General features: G+C 49.5%; 1 protein-coding gene across 1 annotated transcript in view; it reads left to right on the top strand.

Moving 5' to 3' along the window:
- Window positions 1-15,174, top strand: part of ATP6V0D1 (ATPase H+ transporting V0 subunit d1) — a 45,140-nt gene extending 29,966 nt beyond the window's left edge. The window contains exons 3-8 of the mRNA XM_084812345.1: window positions 223-401; window positions 1,078-1,157; window positions 4,794-4,871; window positions 6,613-6,789; window positions 8,376-8,453; window positions 13,362-15,174. Of these exons, the coding sequence (XP_084668471.1) occupies window positions 223-401; window positions 1,078-1,157; window positions 4,794-4,871; window positions 6,613-6,789; window positions 8,376-8,453; window positions 13,362-13,523 (754 nt within the window). The 3' untranslated portion in view covers window positions 13,524-15,174. The remainder of the gene's footprint in view (window positions 1-222; window positions 402-1,077; window positions 1,158-4,793; window positions 4,872-6,612; window positions 6,790-8,375; window positions 8,454-13,361) is intronic.
- Window positions 15,175-15,929: the final 755 nt, after the last annotated feature.

Here is a 15,929-nt window from a genome sequence, read left to right as displayed (position 1 = left end):
CTAACCTGTGGTAAATATGAAATTACTTGTAAATGGCTCTTGACTGTATAGATTAAGTGGCACTGGGGGGGAAAACAGGCACACAGCTAAATGCAACCGCTTGTAACACCAAGTTTTCAGCGTACTCTTTTTCCCCATGGTGAAGCCCTGGTGAGGCCAGAACAGAGAGTGACTGTTCTCCCCTTGGCCTGTCCTAGCAACTCCCCTTTTGCTTCCTTTCAGGTACAGCTACATGATTGATAATGTCATCCTCCTGATCACTGGGACGCTGCATCAACGCTCCATTGCTGAATTGGTACCTAAATGCCACCCCCTGGGAAGCTTTGAGCAGATGGAGGCCGTGAACATTGCCCAGACCCCAGCTGAGCTTTACAATGCTATCCTGGTGGACACGCCCCTTGGTGAGGAAGAGGCAGTGGCTGCAGTGGCCGCTCGCCTCCTCTGGGGATGGTGGTTCACGGGGAGGCTCATGATCTGGGGCAGGTGTGGAATCTTCTTGACAGTAAAACTGCCAATTCTGTAGGAGCACAAAAGCATCACTGCCTGCAACTTAGTGCTTGCAGAAAATCTTTTTGGTTGGTTATTTTAAAGCCAGGCTGCAGAATCTCAGGCCCTGGAGCCAAGCCAAGCCCTCCTGGGGTCCTGATCCGGCCCTCTGGGGTTTCCCTGGCCACTGATCATGTGGTGTTTCCCCTGCTTTTGTGGAGTCTTTCCTTCATGCTAAGAGCTTTAAGCTCAGATATGCTGGTATTTTGGCCTGCCCCCCTTGCCTTTGTCCCCGCCACCGCTGGAATGCACCCCCAGAGCTTTTCCAAAGTGGAATTCAGCCCTTGGGCTGAGAGGGGTTCCCCGGCCCTGTTTTAAAGTGACCAGTTTGCAACCTGTTAGGTATCTCAATCCTTAAGATGAAAATCTGACCACCTGCACTTGACGACGGCTCCTTGGAAATGCTGTCGGGGAGGGATCTCCCTATAACACGCACTGACTATGCAGAGCTGCAGTCTCTGTTGGCCAGGCAGGGAAGGGAGATTGTGCTGAGGATTCTCAGTCCCCCTCACACCTCTCCTTGTCTTTCAGCTGCCTTTTTTCAAGACTGCATATCTGAGCAGGACCTGGATGAAATGAACATTGAAATTATTCGGAACACGCTGTACAAGGTCAGTTCACAATTACTTTCCTCAAGTCAGAGTCCTGTAAACTGATTGTAGCTCTCTGGGCCTTTAGAGCTGTTTCTTTGCCTCCCCATGAAAGGCTGTGCTGGGTGCAAATGACACAGTCATGGTCAGAGATGGTGGAGGTCAGTTCTAGGTGGTGCCACAAGCTGTGCAAGGTGTCACCTTGCTCCCAGGATTAACTGTTCTTCTTCCATGGAGACAGGCGGGGGGGGGGGGGCACAGCTTTGATCAACTCCTATGTCCAGCGGGGCTCAACTTCACCAAAATTTAACTTGCTGAAGAACTCCTTTTGGGGTAAGGAGTGTACGGAGATTTTGTTCTGTGATTTCGTTGCTGGGGTCTGTCCCAGCCCTGCCTTTTCTGATTGCAGTGCACACAGAATAGGATAAGCTGACACACAGAAGACAAGACGGCTGTCTTGGCCACAGCTCCGTCCTTCTCGGCAGAACTTTGATAACGGCCAACTGGAGGCAGGAGCCTGGTGGTTGCTGAGCTCAGACGGAAGCAGGCCTGGCCCTCGTGCAGTGATTCCCGAATCCCGGAGAGCAGCCCTTGGCTCCTCAGTGCCAGGCTTCTTGGATGGCCCTATTCCTGCAAGAGTGCCACTTTGGCCAGTTTGCTCCACATCAGGGCTGCTTCTCTCAGGCTCACTTCAGTGCTGCCTTCTGCCTGGTTGGACTTCCAGGGGAGGTCTGGGCTTTCCTGGGGCCACCAACGTGGGAGGTTAATGGTCAATCAGCTTTGGCGATTGTGAAGCGGTTGCTAAGTGCCCCCCCCAGCAGACCCACCTTCCTGTGTCAGTGCAGCGCTCCCACCATATTCGTGCAGTAACTAGCAGTGTTGGGTAGGGAGGCGTGATGGGCTGGCCCCTTGTGAGGAGAAGGAAGGGAGCCCCAGGTGGAATTGCTGCCTGGGCGGTGAGCCTCTTGCTGCAGTGCTCTCTGGCTGGCTTGCTCTGGTTTGAGCCAGATCAGCGAAGGCCTCAAATGGAAGGGCTGGCATAGTGCTGCTGCTGCATGACGACCACTCCCTCCCGTCTCTGGCAAAGCACGGGCCGCGGCATGTACCTGCCCTCCCTCATCCTAACGAGCCAGAAGTAGATCTGTGACAGCTGTGCAAGAAAGAAAGGGCCAGATGGCATCTGGATGGTCTTGTGTTTGATTCATGAGCATGGGAGGGTCCCAAAGCTGCTGTTTGTGCATTAATGGGCAGAAGAGAAACCGGGGCAGGGACGGACAGCCAGTCATGCAAGGATGTTGTGTGCCATGTAGCAATTGCATGTTGGGCAAATGTTTACGGGCTGGCAGAAAGTCTAGGCACTCTGGAGGCTCCTGCTGTCAGGCCACCAAAACTTCCTTCATCTGGAGGTCTGCTGTAGGCAGATGAGAGTTCCATGTTTGCGGGAGGGGGCAGCTGAGTATTCACGTTTGCCGAGTTGAATGATGAAGACACAGAAGTTGGCCAGAGGGTCACACATGCTCACCTCACTGCAGAGACCGTTGTTTGGCTTTGCTGTTCTGTGAAGCTCTTCACTTCGTTGCAAGTTCTAGGCCTCTACATGGGGGTAAAAACAGCAGAGTACTCATCTCAGAGGCTAACCAAAGTGTTGTGGCAGGAACCTGCTTCATAGGATACGTGAACTTGAGGTATTGCATGAATCCATATTTGCCTGTGGCCCAAAACCAGGATGTGCGGATGGGGGAATGTTTTTACAAAGTGAGATTGAAAGAGAGACTGTGTTCCCTAATGATGCCCGGGTCAGGATGGTGCGCAGTCTTCAGGGTGCCATATGGGAAAGTGTAACAATATGGCTTGCAAGAGTTCAACCATCCCAGTCTTTATTCAGTCCAAGAGAGAGTCTGTCAGGCCTGACGTGTGTTTAGTAACAGACTTTAGGGTGGGTAGAGAGCATGAGGATGCTGAATTCTTCTGCCCCTGAGATTAAAATAAAATTGTGCGGCCTGAGAAATGCTAACCCATTGGTCCATGTGTTCTCCCTTGTGGGGAGAGATGGAATTGGAGAATGTGATCTAGATGTAGCCTTGCAATGAGGCACTGTTGTGAAGGTGACCATTAGGCATCCCCACCACTGCTGCAAGTGGGTGTGTGCTCTCTCCTCCCAGGTGGTCAGCAGCCAAATTCATTAGACTTCCAGGTGGGGAAATGCATCGGAGCGTCATAGTGTGTCCAGCACGGGCCATCTCTTTCCTTGCTGGCAGCAGAAGGGAGCTGGGCTCAACAGCCATAGCCCCGTGCTTGGGTTCCATAGCTGTGGCTGGTTCATGCGACCACGTCATTGCCAGAGGCTGAGAGAGGGAGAGAACTTACGGGGGGAGAGAAGTTTCAGAGATTTGGGGGAGGCAGCCACAGCTACCACGCTTCCTTTTCAAGGCTATCCTGGATGTGCTTTCTTTCTCGTGCCTTTGGGGTGGCCTCCAGACTGGTTGGTACAGAAGTTTGCTGCCTGGGGTCATTCTAGCGGGGCAGCCTTCTCCATTTCATCCCTGCAGAATGGGTTGAACGCAAGATGGGTGACTTCTTCCCGTTCTGTCCAACTAACTTGCTTCCCAACCTTGAACAAGGGTGTCTGTGACTCACTTGACCAAGAGAGAAAACTGTGGCTTTGTGGACAGACCCCACTTAGCACTGGATGTTTGGGCTTCAAGGATTAATGGATGTGGGTCGTGGTCCCTGAAACTTCGCTCAAGCCAAATAACACCAAATGGTACCACACTATATACACTTATTCCTCAAACAGTACGGGAGAATAACAAATGAAATCTTTGAAATGATAAAACAAACAAAACACAGTACTGCACACTATGCAGTTAAGGTGATTGGAAGCATAGTAGAATTCGCGGCTAGCATATTTCTGCGTAAAATTAAAGTTCTGTTCCTCTCAACCAACAAAGCAGCCATCATTGAGGTCTTATAGTTACCTATCTGGCAAGCATGGTTTGAAGGGCCTAAGGAATCGTGTTTGGTAGGCTTCTTGTTCTCCCTGGATCTCTCTGCTAAACAAATCCAGCCCTGGTCTTTTATTACCCCTATGATGTCAGTGACCTCATCCTTCGTTGCAGACCTGGTCATACCAGCATTCCCTTTGTTCTCCATGCAGCCAGGCCTGCCATCGACACCAGCAGCACCTGGATAAGGGCTTCCCTGGTAAGCTAAGCAGCTGGCTGCTTTCTCTACTTGGCCAACCCAACATGGCAGCCGTCCTTCATTTCCAAGGATACAATCCATTACTCATAGTTCTCTCACAACACACAGACACAGAATGGTCACATCTACAAAATACAATAAATCCTTATCAACTCTACACGCTATCAGGCATATGCCGCTACAAACTGACGTCCAGATTTGATCCATAAGGGCTTTCTCTTGTGTGAACGCCTCTGAAGTGCAAAAGCATGGCTATGTTCCACCATCCATTTCTCATCTGGGGAAATGACGTGGCCTGTTCCGGCTGACCCGCGTGCTTCCGAGTGCAGAGCAACGTTGCAGTGTCGCGCTCTGGAGTCCTGCACCCTTGGCATGTCTGTGCTGGTCCTTGGCTCTACGCCAGGCTGACTGTCTCTTGCATTGTGTTGTGTCTCTCCCCCCCCCCCCCCCCAGGCTTACCTCGAGTCCTTCTACAAGTTCTGCAAGATCCTGGGTGGCACAACCGCTGACGCCATGTGCCCCATCCTGGAGGTAGGTGCCTGCTTCACAGCTGCTGCAGGGCTTTGGGTGAGCCCAGGCTCGTGGCCCATGCCTAATCCGCTGAAGCCCAGGGGTGATAAAAATGAGTGGTTTTTTTTACAAAAATAAAAAAGGGGTTTTTAAAATTTAAATCGGATTTTAAAAATTTAAATCAGTTGAAATTTTCTTAAAACAATTAGTAAAAGAAGTCTAGGTCAAAGATAACATCAGGAATACTAGTGATGTGATTTCTGATTATATTCTATGAATATGTTAGCAGTTTATGGAGATGGGAGATAACCTGGTCAGGCCTACTCTGCTCCGCATGCAGGTGGAGTACAGAAGTGCGTGCACGTGCTCTCACTCTCCTGGCCTTGCCTCGCTAAGCGCAGAGGTAAAGAAGGTCCAGGAATAGAGAATTTGGGGAGATGGAGTAGATCTGAACAAGGAGGAAGGTCTGGATATAAATGAAGGGGGGGTGGGAATAGAAGTGAACCCCAATGGGAACAGAACATATTCATGCAGTCCTGACCCCCGAGGAAGCTTCTGCTTCAGGTATCCTCCACTGTGTACCTGCCTTCTAATGGAACCTGCATCTCTGAATATGTATTAAGGTTATATTACACAATAATATACTTCTACTAAACATGATTAAATAGAACCTTCCTCACCAGTGACTTACACTGTGATTTAAATCATTAAAATGGAGTCCTTCAGAGAAGTGATTTAAACGATTTAAATCAACTGGACTCGAATCATCCCAGCCGAAGCCAGTGGCTCCTTCTGTTCAGCCACAAGCCCCATTCAAAAGCGCTTAAAAGGCTGATCTGCCCCTTTTGGAGGTCTGCTGAATTGGCAACCTGGGCATTTTCTGGATGCAATCAAGGGGAGGTATTTGAGCTAAACTGCTCTCCCCTCCCCCATTCCCTAGGGCAGCTTTCCCCAACCTAGTGCCCTCCAGTGGTCTTTGATTACAACTCCCATCAGCCCCAGCCAGAATGGCCCATGGTCCAGGAGTCCTGGGAGCTGTGATCCAAAACATCTGAAGGGCACCACGTTGGGGAAGGCTGTCCTGGTGCATATAATTTTGCCTTCAGCCTAAAGAATTATGTATTAGAAACTTTTAAAAGCCCAGATTCCATTTGTTTGAGAAACTGCGGAATGCACTCCCTCCAGAATTACGATTCCTCCCCACTTTCTTACCTTTCAGAAAATGTATTAAGACACATCTCTTTAAACTAGCCTTTTAAATTATTTTTAGTTTGCTATTCCTATTATGTGTTTAATGGTTTTATTAATGTGTTTCTGTTTTTATGGCTTTTTTTAGATAGGTTGTATGCCTGGTAGCCTTTAGGCAGAAAGGGCAGTATACTAACATAAATAAATAATAATCATTTTGTATGATTCTTACACCTTCTGATGCAGAGGGTCTTGTTTGGGACAGCTATTAATCCTGCTATATTTCCTGAGCCTTGTTGCAGCAACCTCTGTGACGAAAAGGCCAAGACCCTTAGGTGACATGGAACCAGCAAAGGAGCCGCAGCCTCTGGTTCTAGCTTCTAGGGCAAAGGGGTCTTTGTGCTAAAGCAGAGCTGCCTGCAGGCTTTGGCAACCTCTGCATCTTTGCAGTTGCATATTTCTCCTCCACAGGGTTGAGCTTTCGGTGGCAGGGCTGCTGCTGCGCTCCCATGCCCCCTTCCCCGCCCAGCGTTTGCCTTTCCTCACAGCCCTGGCTTGTCCGTCTTTTTTGCAGTTTGAAGCTGACAGAAGAGCCTTCATTATCACCATCAACTCCTTTGGCACAGAGCTCTCCAAGGAAGACCGTGCAAAGCTCTTCCCCCACTGTGGGAAGCTCCATCCAGAGGGCCTGGCCCAGCTTGCGAGAGCAGATGATTACGAGCAGGTCAAAGCTGTGGCCGACTACTACCCTGTAAGAGCCGTCTTGCTCCGAGCTGTGGGGGTGGGGGAGGAGGACGTCTTGGGGCCCTCTGTGCGTGAGTGCAGGTAGGGTGGCCACAGGATTCATGCCTCTTCCAGTCACAGGGGCACTACCATGAGATTGATACTGGGTCTTGGCCGAACCTGCAAGCTTCTGGGACTTTGGAACTGGGGCAGTATCGTTATTTCTTTATGCATTTATTTATTACTCGTATTATATTGTATTTATTACTCAGATTATATACTTCCATAGAGATATCAAAGGAGTGAACATAAAATGCAGTGGCATCAGAACAACAATAATTATGACAAGCGTTAAGGGAATATCCAAGGCAGGTTAGGTGGAACAGTCTGAAGTTTATTAAAGCACATCATGGCCGTGGGAGAGACAGACGAAACTGTGTCTCCCCCCCTCCCCCCCAAAAGAAAAGAAAACAGGATGCATTTATACAGACTTAAAGCTGGAGAACAAAGAAAAGACACTACGCATGCTCAGAAACCAATCAGTACTCAGCAGCAGTCTTATCAGCACAGCGACCTTCTTATCTTTAGGGATGAGTTACTTTGGTGGATAGGAATGTCTTGCTTATGAGCAAGTTACAGTTACCCTCTCCTGATCAGGCACGCACGCACACACACACACTCAATCCCATCAGGCACCTCGCCTGAACCAAACTACTTACAAGGCCTAGTCAGGCCTGCCGTCACACAAGAAAACACACAATACAAAATGAGTCAACAGCAAAACCGCAGACTCTGCTGTGGACTACAAAACATAGCTGGCTGGTCACACTTCCGGGAAGCCTGAGTGTTCGCCTGAGCCGTGTGGTCACTCGTTCTTCCCCCGTCAAGCAAAGGGGAAGACTTCAGCTTTCCAATAACTGGAGGTCCAGTGGCGTCTCCCCCTTTTGTTGAAGGCAGTTCTGATGCCTCTCCCTAAAAGTAGGGTTTCTCTGGTGATGGTAGTCCTGTCTTTCCTCGTGTTTGCACTGCACTGTCTTTCTGTGAATTTATGTCTCTGCCCACCCAATCTATCCCGTTGGTAGTGCTAGAAAGTGTAGTGCATGCTGTATAGGGGAGCGTGGCGCATCTCTGCACTTGCTGGATGAGGCCTTGGGCGTCACTGCTGATGAAAGACACCCTTGTCTCTGTACCGATTTTGACTTAACTTGTGGACTCTGCCTTTAAAAAGCCCCTCAACGGCTGAGCATAGCACATTGTACCACCAAGCACGGAATGGTGGAGCACCCCCCTCTTTAAAAGAAACGCTTCCCTTTCATCAGTGCCCCTGGTCATCCCATGAATGTGTTGTGGCTTCTCTTCTCCCAACTTTTACAGGTTTGCTTCCACATACACCCCCAGTCCCCCAGATAATCACCACTGAAATGTCCATCCTCCCGAAGTTTTTACCTTCTCTGCAACAGCCCTTTAGTCTTCTGCCTCCACTATTGAGAAAAATTAGTTATCCATGATAACTCATAACTTTGTATTCTGAGCTGCCCACTTCAGCGCCTTTGCTCACTTGGTGGAGGCTGATGAGGGGTTTACACAATCTGTAATCACTTTTCTCTCTTGCAGGAATATAAACTGCTGTTTGAAGGAGCAGGGAGCAACCCTGGAGACAAAACCCTTGAGGACAGATTCTTTGAGCATGAGGTGAGGAGGCCTTGCTGGGAGTATTTGATGCATCTGCATCAACGGTGTTGTTCCAATTTATAATGCAGCATCCAGGGTAGACTAGAATCTCTTTGTCAGTACAAAGCATCCTACAAACGAGAAGAATGTACCTTGGTGGATCCCTCTTCCAGCCCAAGGCACTCAAGCAGCCTCCCTTGAAAATTGGCCCCAAATGTCCCTCTGCCTCTTCCGTTGCCTTTATTGATGCACGTGTGCTTTCATCTCCCAAGCAAACAAGGCCAGTTGCTGTCTTGACAGAAGGGCTGCAACTCTGCAGCCGGACCTCCTCTCCCTCCTCATGAGGAGGGCAGTGGGCCTTGAGCCAGCTGTGGGCCCTGTCTTTGGCAGCAGAAGAGCCCCAGGGAGGCCCATCTGCTGGAGGGCAAAGGAGGCGCCTCCCGCTCGGCTGGGGTGGCATGGACCAGGTTCACCGCCTGGGAGCATTTCTGGTTCCAGCATTGCTCCCGGATGGTCAGGTAGCTGCCGTGGCCAGGAGTGCCTTTACCCAGCTTCCGCTGGTGCACTTCCTGGAAGAGGCAGATCTGTCCACAGAGGTCCACTGTCACCTCCTGCTTAGTTCCTTGTGTGGGGGGCTGTCCTCGAGGAGTGTTTGGAAAATGCAGCTAGTGCTAAATCTGTCCTGAATCTCCCACCACTGAGCTTCCAGATTGCTTTCTGGTGGTGCTTTCTTGACCACATTGCACCAATCTTGTATCACTGCCAGTCTGTTTCCGGGCACAATTCAGGGTGCTGGTGCTATAAAGCCCAGCCTACCTCACAGGCTTGTTGTGAGGATCACGTGGAGAGGAGGAGGAGCACCATGTGAGCCGCCTTGGGTTCCTTGCAGGTGGAAGAAAGCAGGATCAAATAACGACTAGGTGATGAAGAGGATTGGGTGGGGTCCAGGATGTTCGAACGGCTGCCTCCAACTCTGTGTAACTGCCTGCAGATGTTAGATCTTTGGATGCCTTTCTGTGTGTCCCACCCACTGCCACAAGATGGGAGGCTGGTGGGGGCACGGGAGAGGCCCTTCTCTGTGCCAGCACCCTGCCCCTGGAGCTCTCCCAGGGAGACTGGACTGGCCCACGCCTGGTTTGCTTTTAGGCAGACAGTTTGAAGGGTATGAGCTCCATGCTCTGTTTGAAGATTCTCTCCTCTTAGTTCTACTGGTGGTGGTGTGTTAAAGTTTTAACATTGTGTTACGTGTTAATTGTAAGTCACCTTGGGGGCAAAAGGTTACTCACAAATTTATAAATGCGCTTTAATGAGCTGCTGCCACGCATTGAAAACTTGGTTGTTCAGGCAGGCATTTGGGGTGGGTTAGGGTTTATTTAGAAATATGATGTTTTAAAGTTTAATTTTCTGTTTTAGACTGTACTGCTGTACATCACCCAGAGTGGCTGGGTGACTGGCCAGATGGGCGATTAAGACATTTAATACATAAAATAAAAATAAAATAAAAGCCGGGGCCAGGCCATCTCCAGCCATAGTGGCCTGCAAGGCCTGGGTCTCTGCCCTCTGTCACTGTGTTGACTGAAATCCAAGTCTGCTCAGGAGCAGTCGATCTCATGGGTGGGGTCACACGGGGATTTGCACCATCCTGACTGAAATTGAGTGATGGATTAAAAGCGGAATATGGGAAGACACCCATAGGTGGCTCTGGTGTTGGCAGGAACACTGAAGCAGGTGTTGTCTGTGGAGCCCAGCCATCCATTTTGAGAATCATCCCAGTCATCTCTCCTTGCAGCCAACGGTGTGTTCTGTCTCTGCCTTGTTGTGGAATGATGAGATGCTGCTGCAGTTGTGGTCTGCGCTCATTGCCTTTTGTTTTATTATATTTTTTTGTACTTCTCGGTCACCCTTAAGTGGAAGCCCCCTGTTGTTGTTCAGTCATTAAGTCATATCCAACTCTTCGTGACCCCATGGACCACAGCACACCAGGCCTTCCTGTCGTCCGCTCTCTCCTGGAGTGTGCTCAAGTTCATATTCATTGCATCGGTGATGCTATCTAGCCCTCTCATCCTCTGCCGTCCCCTTCTCCTTTTGCCTTCAGTCTTCCCCAGCATCAGGGTCTTTTCCAGGGAGTTTTCTCTTCGCATCAGGTGGCCAAAATATTTGAGCTTCAGCTTCAGTATCTGTCCTTCCAATGAGCAGTCAGGGTTGATTTCCTTTAGGATGGACTGATTTGACCTCCTTGCAGTCCAGGGGACTCGTAAGAGTCTCCAGCACCACAGTTCGAAGTCATCGATTCTTCGGCGCTCAGCCTTCTTTATAGTCCAGCTCTCACAGCCATACGTTGCTACTGGGAAAACCATAGCTTTGATTGTACAGACCTTTGTCGGCAAGGTGATGTCTCTGCTTCTTAATATGCTGTCTAGGTTTGCCATAGCTTTCCTCCCAAGGAGCAAGCGTCTTTTAATTTTATGGCTACAGTCACCGTCTGAGGTGATCTTGGAGCCCAAGAAAATAGAATCTGTCACTGCTTCCATTTCTTCCCCTTCTGTATGCCAGGAAGTGATGGGGCCAGATGCCATGATCTTCGGTTTTTTAATGTTGAGTTTCAAACCAGCTTTTGCACTCTCCTCTTTCACCCTCAACAAGAGGCTCTTGAGATCCTCTTCGCTTTCTGCCATTAGGGTGGTATCGTCTGCATATCGGAGGTTGTTGATAATTCTCTTAATTCCGACCTGTGATTCATCCAACCCGGCGTTTCTCATGATGTACTCTGCTTGTAAGTTAAATAAGCAGGGCGACAATATGCAGCCTTGTCGTACTCCTTTCCCAGTTTTGAACCACTCGGTTGTTCCATGTCCGGTTCTTACTGTTGCTTCTTGACCCTCGTACAGGTTTCTCAGGAGACAGGTAAGGTGGTCTGGTACTCCCATCACTTTAAGAATTTGCCACAGTTTGTTGTGATCCACACAATCAAAGGCTTTAGCGTAGTCAATGAAGCAGAAATAGATGCTTTTCTGGAATTCTCTTGCTTTCTCCATGATCCAGCGAATGTTGGCGATTTGATCTCTAGTTCCTCTGCCTCTTCAGAACCCATCTTGTACTTCCGGTAGTTCTCGGTTCGCATACTGCTGAAGCCTAGCTTGTAGGATTTTGAGCATCACCTTGCTGGCATGTGAAATGCGCGCAATTGTGCGGTAGTTTGAACACTCTTTGGCATTGCCCTTCTTTGGGATTGGAATGTAAACTGACCTTTTCCAGTCTTGTGGCCACTGTTGAGTGTTCCAAATTTGTTAGCATATTGAGTGCAGCACTTTAACAGCATCATCTTTTAGGATTTTAAATAGCTCGGCTGGAATACTGTCATCTCCGCTAGCTTTGTTGTTACTAATGCTTCCTAAGGCCCACTTGACTTCACTCCCGAGGATGTCCGGCTCAAGTTCAGTGAGCGCACTATCATGGCTATCAGGGACATTCAGATCTTTCCTGTATAGTTCTTCTGTGTATTCTTTCCACCTCTTCTTAATCTCATCTGCTTCTGTTAGGTCCCTGCCTTCTTTGTCCTTTATCATGCCCATCTTTGCACAAAACATTCCCTTGAGATCTCAGATTTTCTTGAAAAGATCTCTAGTCTTTCCCATTCTGTTGTTTTCCTCGATTTCTTTGCATTGTTCATTTAAGAAGGCCTTCTTGTCTCTCCATGCTTTTCTCTGGAACTCTGCATTCAGTTGGGTATATCTTCCCCTTTCTCCCTTGCTTTTCGCTTCCCTTCTTTCGTGAGCTACTTGTAAAGCCTCATCAGACAGCCACTTTGCTTTCTTGCATTTCTTTTTCTTTGGGATGGATGTCGTTGCTGCCTCCTGAACAGTGTTACGGACCTCTGTCCATAGTTCCTCAGGCACTATGTCTATCAGGTCTAATCCCTTAAATCTATTCCTCACCTCCACTGTATATACATAAGGGATATGATTTAGGTCATACCTGAATGGTTTCGTGGTTTTCCCTACGTTCTTCAATTTAAGCCAAAATTCTGCAATAAGCAGCTCATGATCTGAGCCACAGACAGCTCCAGGTCTTGTTTTTACTGAGTGTATGGAGCTTCTCCATCTTTGGCTACAAAGGACATAATCAATCTGATTTCGATATTGACCATCTGGTGATGTCCATCCTGTTCTTTTTGAAGAAGTTATATCCTTCAATTGCTGTATTCCAGTCATGAGAGTCATCCCACCAAGTCTCAGTTATACCTATCAAGTCATAATTTCCCTCCTGTTTTAAGAGTTCAAGTTCGTTCTGTTTGTTTCCCATAGATCTTCCCACCCATGTTCCCCAGCAACTGGTACACAGGGGCATACTGCCTCCAATACTGGAAAGTATATTTAACCATCATGACTAGTGGCCATCCCCTTTTAGGACCCAGAAGGGGGGAAAGGTGGCCTTGATAGTTGGGTGGCATGCAGTCGGTCCCAGGGTGGCTCTCCAGCATTTCCTGTCAAAACAGATCAGGGGGCAAATGATGGGAAAGGCCTCTTGTACTACCTGCAGTTTCCAAACAGCCCTTTGAGGCAAGTTCATTGTGTTGCAGGAATCTCACCAAGATGTGACCAGTGCACGGATAACTGTGGCAAAGTGCTCTCTGCCCAGGAGAGAGTGCACTTGGAATGGCGCATAGGGGCTCTGTCCTGGGCATTTCCCCCACTAGCTAGTTTCCCCGGGGTCTCCCTTGCAAGGCGTTTGCATAAGGTTTTCTGGGGAGAGGAACCATGGATCCACAAACCATGTCCCCAGAGTCCTGGGGGACCATGTCTGTGGGCGAGTGTTGAGTTCTGTCAAGGAGGGAGTGGGGGGCTTTTTTCCTGCACCAGTTGGATTTTGCTTGGGGGAAACACAGTCTGGCAGGACAGCAGTGGCTCACGTGGCATCTGCTCTCGACAGGTGAAGCTGAACAAGCTGGCTTTCCTGAACCAGTTCCACTTTGGCGTCTTCTATGCTTTCGTGAAGCTGAAGGAGCAGGAGTGCCGCAACATTGTGTGGATTGCCGAGTGCATCGCCCAGCGCCACCGAGCAAAGATCGACAACTACATTCCCATCTTCTAAGTACTTCCCTCCTGCCTGGCAAAACCCGCAGATTGTTCGCATCCCATCTTCTCCTGAGTTCCAGAGGTAGCTTTTTGGGGCTCTGAGGGATGCCATGAGGCCCACCTTGCTCTCAGGAGAGGGTCCTGTCCCCCTCATAGCTGTAACATGCCACTGTATGTGCTTTGTGTAGATCAGGCTAAATTGTTCCGAATCTCCGAAAGTGGTCTCTGCTACCGAGGAGGAATACCTCTTCTGTGCTGTGGGATTGTAGGGGTTCCTAAAAGTCAGCCATCTATCATCTATGGACACGGTGATGGGAGGATGAGTTTGTCTTGTGACAGCTGTGAGCATCTGCATGTCTTTGCACAATGGGTTACTAGGGGACTGGTTGCGCTACAGATTTAAACCAGTTTAATGCTCCTGCCTTTTCTCCCAGAGGGCGCTGTAAATTCTAGCTCTGCAAGGGATATGGGGGCGTGGGGCGGGGCGGGAGTCTTCCGTAGAGAACCCTTGTCGAACCCAGTTACCAAGGTCTCCTTACAGGAAACTGTGGCAGCTGCACTTGTGTCAGGGCACATTTTTGGGGTTGGCATGCCCCGGGTGTTCCACTTAGTTGACAGTCCCCTGGCTTTAGCACTGCTTGCCTCCCTCCCTGTGGTGGATGCTCTGGAACATTCTGGCCACTAACTGGAGGAGAGCAGACTGGGCCTGTAGTGCTCAGTGGTCCTCTGGAAATTGTAGGCACCTGTTAGCCACTTGTTTTTAAGCCCCCCTCAGAAGATTCAGCACCTTTACTGATGTGGCCCCATTCCAGGGAGCTGCCACCAACCCTTCTCTAAGGAAGGAGCAGTTCCTCTCCTTCCCTGCCGCTTGGCTCCTCTTCCCATGCCAGGCCAAAAAGGTGCAAGTCAACTTGCTCTTTCAAAATGTCCCCTGAGCACATGTGAAATAGAACATGGCCATTTCCCGGGTCCTCATTGGGCCTCATGGCCTTGCCTCCCCCCCCCCCCATCTTTGCTTCAGGGTCATTCTGAATGGAAGCTGGGAGGTGAAGGGTCATTCCTGCCTGGAAGCTTGGAGTTCTAAGATCAAGCCCCCTCTAAGCCTGACAGTAGCCCAGGCGGGAAGACTGGAGCTTCCTGGGCTTTCCTGTGTCTTTTCTCCCACTTGAAATGCTCAGGAGAGCAACTTATTTGAATAGGTCCTATTTTGAATTGGCTGAAAGCCCCCCATATTCTGTGGCGGTCCTGCATTTCTCTGGCCCTCTTCAGGACACGGTGCTGTGCATTATGCTAGTTTCTGCCTCTCCCCTCCCCCCTCCCTGCTCCTCAGCAGGAGGGTCATGCCTCGGGCCTTCAACTGATCCCAGCCCTCCCATGCCAACGGGCCTCTGCTCTCCTTGGAAATTTGACTCTCCAGCCTGCCTAGGCTCTGGCCAACCTCTCCCTTGGCGGAGGAAGCTGGGGTTGCTGGCTGTCACCCGGTTCCCTTGTGCAGACTTACAAGGAAGTGATGCTGGGCTGCTGGAGGCTGATGTGTTTGTAAAGAGAATGTTTCAGACCTCTGTCCAAGTGGGCTGCCTTTGCTCAGTGACTTGACTGTGCTCTAAGTGTTTGCTTGTTGTTCATCGTCTTCTTACAAGTGTGGTAATAAATTATCTCCCAAAATGGTTGCATCTCTCTTGATTTCTCTTGTATCTTGGAGACAGCTCTGTCCCAGCCAGAATCTGAGCGGCTGGGCCAGCGCCAGTGGTTCCTGGCAAGGAAGGGATACTGGATTCCATGTCCTATGATTCTGCAGAATGGAATTAGAACGACTAAAACACTGTTGTGGGTAGCAGTGCCCGTACCCCATGTGAATGGAGGAGTCGATATCTTGGAAATTGCCCCAGAACGCGTCACAATAGTTAGGGGTTCCTTGGTGGACCCCTTAATATGGTTAGATAGATGCCTGAAGGTAGAACAATACACAATCACTGCTCTAGGCCTCGTGAAAAATCTGTCATCTCCCCAGCCCCCGCCAGTTGAGTTGCAGAACACAGGATGTAGCAGCGATCCTGGCTGTGTTGTCGTATCAGTGCTGTGCTTAACAAATTGGGTTAGCATACGATTTCCACAACAGAAATGTAAAAGAGAACAACCTTCTCTTACCTTTGCACCACAGCAGAGAAGGAACAAGAAGGTAAGATCATAAGAAGATCCCTGCTGGATCAGACCAAAAGCTTATCTAGTCCAACATTCTGTTCCAACCAGTTGCCTGTGGGAAGCCCACAAGTAGGACATGAGGGCAAGACCCTTGACCAGTGATCACTCCCATGGAGCCCTGTATTGCACACACAAGCTGCTTTTCGTCTAAGTAAAGTAGGTCATAGAAACAGTTGGAAGGGAACTCAAAGGCCATGTAATCCATCCCCTGCTGCCGATC

Source organism: Heloderma suspectum, chromosome 8 (assembly GCF_057233095.1).
Source record: "Heloderma suspectum isolate Gila_16-S chromosome 8, 16-S_ref, whole genome shotgun sequence".
NCBI classification, from domain to species: domain Eukaryota; kingdom Metazoa; phylum Chordata; class Lepidosauria; order Squamata; family Helodermatidae; genus Heloderma; species Heloderma suspectum.
The sequence above is the reverse complement of the archived record's forward strand: the minus strand, read 5'-3'. Positions and strand labels throughout refer to the sequence as shown.